The 8,465-nt window shown below is 32.7% G+C and overlaps 1 protein-coding gene across 1 annotated transcript; it reads left to right on the top strand.

Moving 5' to 3' along the window:
* Nucleotides 1-2,272: 2,272 nt before the first annotated feature.
* Nucleotides 2,273-7,865, top strand: LOC143043565 (uncharacterized). The gene is made up of 5 exons (XM_076215817.1): nt 2,273-2,647; nt 2,939-2,981; nt 4,476-4,753; nt 6,376-6,406; nt 7,305-7,865. Exons 1-5 carry the CDS (start codon nt 2,501-2,503, stop codon nt 7,601-7,603), a joined length of 798 nt encoding a protein of 265 aa, XP_076071932.1. The 5' UTR covers nt 2,273-2,500; the 3' UTR covers nt 7,604-7,865.
* The last annotated feature ends 600 nt before the right edge of the window (nt 7,866-8,465 follow it).

Raw genomic sequence — 8,465 nt, 5'->3', positions numbered from 1 at the left:
TGCAAACAGATGGACAGGTTGTTACAGACAATTCACAATGTGAATGGTTAGAGGAAATTATAACTGATATGTCTCATGACAAAATACACCAGCTGTTAGTGAAAGCTGTGCAGGAGGGGAAATACAAGCAGAAAATAGTACCTATAGACATCTGGGACTTTGGAGGTCAGAAAGACTACTACATGACTCACCAGCTGTTCATTACAAGCAGAGGCATATTTGTATTAATGTTTGATGGGAGTATTGACCTACACAAAAACATGCCAGATCTTTGCTTTCTACCAGGACACTTTGGGAAACCAACAGTGGCAGGTAAAACATTTGTGTGATTAAAGTTAACTACGTAATAAATATACAAATAGTTGTGTCTATCATTAGTTACATAGTGTGCTTAGAACCTTATACAATATATATGAAATCAGTAAATTCTATATTGGGTGAGAGCGAAGCTCGAATCCCATATGAAATTTACTGATCCTATGTTGATCGTATTAAGGTCACTAGCACCCTGTGTAACGAATTTATCTTACCGACTATCTTAATATGTGGTATTTATCCTATACAAAAACAAATGCCACAATAAAAATTTGTTATCTTTAAGTGTGTATTAACATAAATACTCACTAGATATATCAATATATACTCTTTTAAGAACAGTGGAAAAATCTTTTTTAAGGGATTTTTGAAAATGGATACATCATACTGCAGTGTAAGTGTAATTACAAAAAAAAACTTTAAAAACATATACCCAAAAACTGTTTTCCTAGCGTTTAATCAAAATACTTTTTTTCAGTCTATCTGTTACATTGGGTCAACTCAATTTTGACGTATTGCAGTAGGACAAAAGATGGATTTCCAAAGATTATTTTTGTTGCAACTCATAAGGACACGAAATGGTTCGACGTAAGTATAGTTTGATGGTTTTGCATCAACTGTAGGATCAATACAGCCCTTATTTGGCTCAAATATAACTGCAAATTTTATATTTGTTCTTACTAGACTTTAAGTACCAGTCATTCAGAAAATAAAACCAAATTTCACAATTGATCAGTTACCATGGCAACAAACCATAATGAAATGTGAATATTTTGAAGAAGAAAAAAATGTTTTTCAGGTTTTTAATCAAATTTGAAGTATATTTTAGATTGTCAATGCATAGTATATGTGCGCAAAAATAACAACTTTATATTTGGTGAGATTATGTCTCTAAAAATTATGTTGTTGTTACTTGGCAGGGCACAATGTTTCCATAATAAAAATTGTCAATTTCATTATAGTACTTTAATTTCTTTACTAAAATAATTACGATTATTATCATTTGTTTATTACGATGATCTGTTCCATAAATTTGGAAAAGACGATAATGAATTTCTTTTCTTAATTTAAGTGGACAAAAGAAGCCCGGAGAAGAACACTTGAAAACGGTCTGCAAAATTTGTTTAAAACTCATACTGGTATAGATCATTTGGAATTTAAGCCTCTGATATTTGTTGATGCAACAAATCCAAGAGATCAAGAAATTGCACAGCTGAGAACTATTTTAATGCAAAGAGCTATAGAACATCCAAGATGGGGTGAACCAATGCCTACAAAATGGATTCCTTTGGAACTGCAGTTGGCGCAAAAGTCAGAAGAAGGGATGAACATTATTTCGCGTGAACAACTCAAGCAACTTAATTCAAGAAATGGAGAGATGGTTTTATCTGAAAAGCAGCTGGAAACATTCCTGAAAGTACACCATTCGCTTGGCAAACTGTTGTATTTTGATGTCAAAAATCTTCGTGATTACATCATTATATCACCAGCATACTTAGTTGAAGTCCTACGATCAATAGTGACAGAGAGACAGTTCTGGTCTAAAGAGAAAATGTATTCTACGATTTTTGAAGAACTTCAAAATAATGGAAGGATTGAAAGAGACGCAATATTCCGTCTTTGGGAACAGGAGAGGTTTAATCATATTTTGCCATACAAGGAATATATGCTTCAAATACTAGTGCATCTAGATGTAATTATTGCTCCAAGATCCAGTTTTGAAGATGTAACCGGCTCAGTACAAGATGTTCCTAGTTTCCTTGTCCCCTGTATGATAAAAAAGGGCAACGACACAAATTTCCTTGGACGGTTTTGGAAATCTAACAACTCGATCATACTTGCTTATAGGTTCAATGAACAGGTAATACCACCTGCATTGGCATATCGCTTTATCAATTCTTTTGTATCAGGATGGAAAATTAAAATGTATAAAGAAGGCAATAAAACATCACAAATGTTGTTCAGTGATCTAGCAGTAATCGAACTTGATACCTGTCATGACGTAGCAGTTCAAGTAAGAGAAAACAGAGTGATTGTTTCGCTTATCCATGCAAAAACAAAAGATGATATAATTCCTACTCTAGCCTCTTCTCTACAAGAATGCCTTACGGTAGCAATTGAAAGAATATCAGAATTTTACTCAACCTTATCAGAAGATGCAAATTCACAAGGACGCAATCATGTCATGCCATTCAACATTGAATTTGGTGTATTTTGCAAATCAGACTTATGTTTCTTGAACCACAAGGACATGCAATCATCGATATGGATCTGTAAGAAGCATAGACAACGCCATCCAGTGAAATATCTCTCTGTTTGGTTTTCAGAAAAGGTAAAACATCCTTTGTGAGAACTGTTTGTTATGCTCCTTTAAAAAAATTTTTTTAGCATTAACAGTAGTGTCAGAAACCAATATATTTTTAAGCCATGTAATTGTATTAAAAATTAAGTCCACTATTTAACAGAGAATTTGAATTAATAAAGATTCGTTCACCAAATTCCTTATCACATTGTTCACGCATGAATTTTACCAATACTGACAAATAACATTGATTCCTCTAAGTTTTTGACACAACGAGATTTGAAACCTTTTTTTTAAATTTTATATTTGATATGTTTTCAGATAAACCAGGGACCATTTAATATTTGTGTGAGCTCTTGTGCAGGTAATTATGCATATGTCAAATAGCCTTTTATGTTTGATTTTTTCTGTTCATATTAGGGGTTTTGTTAAATGAAATTGAGAATTGGAATGGGTAATGTGTCTAAGAGACAATAACCAGACCATAGGGCAGAATAGTTATCAAAAGTACCAGGATTATAATTTTATACGCCAGACGCGCGTTTCGTCTACATAAGACTCATCAGTGACGCTCAGATCAAAATAGTTAAAAAAGCCAAATAAATACAAAGTTGAAGAAAACAGCCCAAAGAGGGGTTTATTTACAACTAATGGGTCAATGCCACTGCTGATTGAGTTTTAATTCCCCGAGGGTATCACCACCCAATGCCAGTAGTCAGCACTTCTGTGCTGATATGAATTATCATTGATATGGTCATATTTATAAATAAACTGTTTACAAAACTTTTGAATTTTTGAAATACTAAGGCTTTTCTACCTCAGAAATAGATTACCTTAGCTGTATTTTGCAATTTTTCAGGAATATCGGTCCTCAATGCTCTTAAACTTTGTACTTTATTTTGAAATTTTCACTTTTTTTTATTCGAGCGTTGCTAATGAGTCTTTTGTAGACGAAACGCTAGACTGGCGTTAATACAAAATTTAATCCTGGTATCTATGATGAGTTTATTTACACATCTGTATTTAGCATAAGCATGATAAGCGTTATATTAATATAACGCATGTAATGTAAGTTAAAGAGACCAAGATTATTTTGATTAGACGCCTTTGGTCTACTTAACGAAATTATTAGGTTATGTTCAATGTCAAAAGTAATGAGCTGAATTTCATCTTTTGATTGATGTTCCTATCTTAAAAACCATAATAAATAATGTTTAACGAAATTTCTAAATCATGTTTTGCTACAGGTCGTTAATACAAAATATTGATCAAAATATTTCCATGCTTTTCAATATTGATTTGAGATGATCTTTCCTGTACGGTCATCAAATTAAGTTCAGAATTTGTAGTTCTAGATTTTGACAATTGATATAACACCATACTGGTAAGTGTTAAAACAATAGGGTCTATTGCATTGGATTCGAAGACTATGGCCATGACAAATGTCAACTGGAAATGATCTCATGTAAATGGTAAATAACAATTACGTCTTTCATGGAAAATACCTTGACACAATGTATTTTTAATCAACATGCATTTTCCTATATCTATAAAACCATCATTTCAAACCTTTTCAAGGCTAGAAATATCAACATTTATCAACCTATGATTGATGACAAATGTAACTTTGAGTAAAAATTAATTGGCTTCATGTTCATGATTCAGATATCGAATTGAGGAAAGACCTTCAGAGAACAATTTGTTTTAAACTTTGTACGTTTTGACAATTATATTCAACTTTTTTCTTCGAATACAACTATGTTGTCGATGTTTACGGATATCTATATATGTCATCACCGAGTGTATCACCATAAATACATAAAAATGCTGCAAATAATAATATTTTATTTCATGCTAGGACTTGGAAAATTAGAAAAGGAGCAAAGTCCCTTGCCACAACATATCAGAAGAATAGCATCACAAATCTCTCCAGAGAAATGTCACGATATAGCACTTGAACTGGGGCTCTCAGAGTCAGAATGGAATGATTTAGATTACCAGTTTCAGCACCAACCTCCAAATGATCTGAAATTCATGGCTTTGTGGTCTTGTATGCTTAAAAGAAGACATATTACTTTCGATATCCTCAAAGATGCTCTGAAAAACTCAGAACTCAGTGAACATTTACTTTGTCAGGTAAGAGTGTGTTCATATCAAAGACTGTACATATATATCGGTAATAAATATTTCTATTTGATAAATCTGTATTGCATACTGTTTTGATAGGTTCAAAGCGAGTGTGCATTTGCAAAAGATTCAAGCATCTTTGCTTAATATCTACTAAGAAAAGATAAGACATTCGAGTCACTTGTATTATAACTTTGTTGTCAGTGTCAACCATTTGTGTTACGTATTTACTCGTTTTTATACGACCGCAAAAAATAATCCTATAATGGTATGATGTCTTCGTCGTCTGCGTCGTCCGAAGACACATTTGGTGTCTGGACAAAAACTTTAGTTTAAGTGAAGGGATATATATGAAATATAATCAGAAGGTTCATTACATCAAAAGGAAGGTTGGGATCGATTTTGGGGATGATGGTCCCAACCGTTTTGGAATTAGGGGCCAAAACAAGTATTTTTAAACTTTCAAGATATCAACTTGTGTATTAGTATTTCAATTGCTCTGATATTGTACCACAATATTTAATACCACAAGTAGAAGGCTTGGATTCATTTTGGGGGGTTATGGTGCCAACAGTTTAGGTATAAGGGGCCAAAAAAGGGCCAAAAAGGGGCCTAAAACTAGCATGTTTGTAGTTTCTTGTGTGCAAGTAAATTGATCTCTCTTATAGTTTACCACAAGGTTCAATATCACAAAGGAAGGCTGGGATTAAGGTTTGGGGTAAATGCCCAATTTGTGTTGGAATTAGAGGCCAAAGAAGGGCCAAAACAAATATTTTTCTAGTTTCCAGACAAGAACACGTGTTTAAGAATATGGATCTCTTTGAAAGCGTACTACAAGATTCCATACTACAAAGGAAAGGCTGGGTTTTAGTGTGGGGGTAATTGCTCCAAGAGGGGATTCAAAAAAGTTCCAAATTTTTCAAGGGGTTCAAAAACAATTTCATGAAGAATCTTTAATTGCACAGTATTGTAATTGTAAGATCTTGACATTTATTTTGTGTCAGAAACCTATACTTGTCAAAAATGTGATCACACTCCAAATACAATAGAATCAAGCGGAGCATTTTATTTAATTATGGTAATGATTTCAAATCTTGTATAACATATAAATTTGAATCTACAATTTTTCATAATTTACATAAGACAACTACATGTCATGTATTGTCTTATTTGTTTATATGTCCAGACGTATGATATAGAAATATAAAGATGTAGAATGATTGCCAATGTGCAAAAATTACATACCTCATAGTAAACTACAAAAGGTACCAAAGACAACGCCGAAACAATTTGAATGAGATAACTAATGATTTGATTTATGTACAAAATGATTAGCGAATACCATAATGAAATACAGCAACAAACGACAACCACGGAATTAAACTCTAATGACTTTCAGGACAGGCACATGCAGATTCGCCCCTAAGAGCCCTCGTAAAATATGAATATTCTTGGGTAAACAAATCTTCATATCTCCCTTAGGCACGGGAAATAACAGTATTTTGTTTTTGTTTTCCATCGAAAACAAAGTGGTTGAGGGGATTCTTGTTTTTTATTTTCTTGTGTTTGTTTTTGTGTGGTGTTTTTGTCATCATATAAAATATAAATTAAAAAATATGTTTTCTCTTCAGGTTTTTAGAGACGTTATTCCAGACATTCCTGGTAAGTTGTCTTTCAGTTTTGTTCAGTTACTTATGTAATCAATCACTCGAAAAAATGAAACGTTAAATATCAACTGATTGAACTTACTCTGTGTAAAGTGTCTTTAGTAAAAAAGCAAACGCAACCAATCTGTTGGAAAGTTTTAAATGTGTTACAGGAATATGGCAGTTTTTTTCATTCATTCCGCGGTGTGATAAGTCTAACGTTTGATTTTTTTCAGTTTCTATAAACATTCCCTTTTTTCAATTTACCTTTGAGTTCGGTATTATTGTTATAAATTTTTCTAGAGATGGGCAACCAGAAATCATCATTTTAATGAGAAACATTTAGTACGACAGAGGGGCAGATTTTTTTTTGCTTTCGTTGGTATTTATTTTATTATATTGCTTTATTAAGGCAAAAGAACTTCATGAATGTTCTAATGGGAGAGTCCTCCCTTGGATATTTTGAATATTTTGGATTCGAAGACTATGGCCATGATCTCATGTAAATGGTTAAACACTATTATTGAACTTCTTTCATGGAGAAGACCGTAAATCGATTAAGAATAAACAAATCAGGATAAAATAAAAACTGAGAGAACCGATATGAAGGGCCTCGACAGGGTTAGCGTTTGCCTTAATGACTATGCGGTTTTGACACATGCCAGAACTGTAACTATTACATTCTGTTGTTGAAGAATTAAAACTGTTTGTAGAGTTTTTTGTCTCGTTAGGGGATGTTTTATTTTACCTAGTATCTTGTTCCTCCTACTTGACAAAAAAATACACAAAACTTTTGAAAAATAAATTTTTAGTAATGCAACGAAGAAAGTGAAATGTGCAACAGGTATTCACAGCAATTTAATTTCAAAGATCAAAGTATCAAAAATCAAAGTATGTCACTTTTTTATTTCCAGAAAAATCAAAAGACAGCTTAAACAAAATCCCGTCTTTCAATCTACTTCATGAATTGTGCAACCATATCGGAACCAGAATAATGCAGATCGCTATCGAATTGGATTTAGACATCCCTGCTATTCAACGAATTCAACAGGAACATGACAAAAAACCTCTGGAACAAACAAAAGAGATGTTTAGAAGGTGGAGGCAAAAAACAAGCCCAAAGCCAACAGTTTTAGGATTACTTAAAGCTCTTGACAGGATTGGAATATTTGGCACAACATGTAGTGTTGTTCTTCAATTTTCACAAGAATGAAGTTACAGTTAACATTCAGATTAATGTGTTATTGTTTAGCAAGAGGAATAGTGAATTCGAAAGCCATAGTAAACTTATTAAAACCTCTCAGGCTATTTTAATTGTTAACATTGATTAATTGAAATAGTTTGGTCGCTTGCTAGTGTCTGTGATTTGTGAATGCATAGCTTTTATTTCTATTTAAGAAAAGTAAGTTCCCAAGGGTATCATCAACTGTGTAGTCGGTGCTTTTGTACTAATATGATTGTAGACATTTCGAACATCCCACATTGATTAATTCAGAAATGATTAAGAAACTAATGTTCGCCTTCTACAGACAAAGTTGACCTTATATGAATTGGAATATTTAAGAGCCTATTGTTTTAACTTATCTATGTATTCAAGGATTTCAAATTTTAAGGTTTTAGTGTTGCTTAAAAAATTAAATCTAGAAAAGTGGTTTGGGCCCACGAATATGTTATGTTTATCTACTACAGTAAAATATGATATATTAGGTGTGAAACATTATCTCTTAAAGGGAACGTAACTAAAAGTGTAATGCTATATTCTTTTCCTTCTTCCTTTGAGGCTCCAGTATCAAGTCCGATCCTAAAACATGTATGTGTATCTACGTTGGTCATTCTTTTAAATGCAAAAAAGTTTCACTGTTCATAAATATGTCAGCTCCAATTCAGAATATGGAGAAGTCATACGTTTGATTTTAATAATATTCTTCCACATTTGCGGTGTGACAAGAAGTTTTAAATAAACAGTTTACTAAAATTGCTTAAAGGTGCAGATATAATTGTATCTTACATCCTATACATTTCTAGGAATATGATTGGTTAAAAGCGTTCTCGTGGAAACCGTGTTTATTCAATAT

This window comes from Mytilus galloprovincialis, chromosome 8 (assembly GCF_965363235.1).
Source record: "Mytilus galloprovincialis chromosome 8, xbMytGall1.hap1.1, whole genome shotgun sequence".
Classification (NCBI taxonomy): Eukaryota; Metazoa; Mollusca; class Bivalvia; order Mytilida; family Mytilidae; genus Mytilus; species Mytilus galloprovincialis.
The sequence above is the reverse complement of the archived record's forward strand: the minus strand, read 5'-3'. Positions and strand labels throughout refer to the sequence as shown.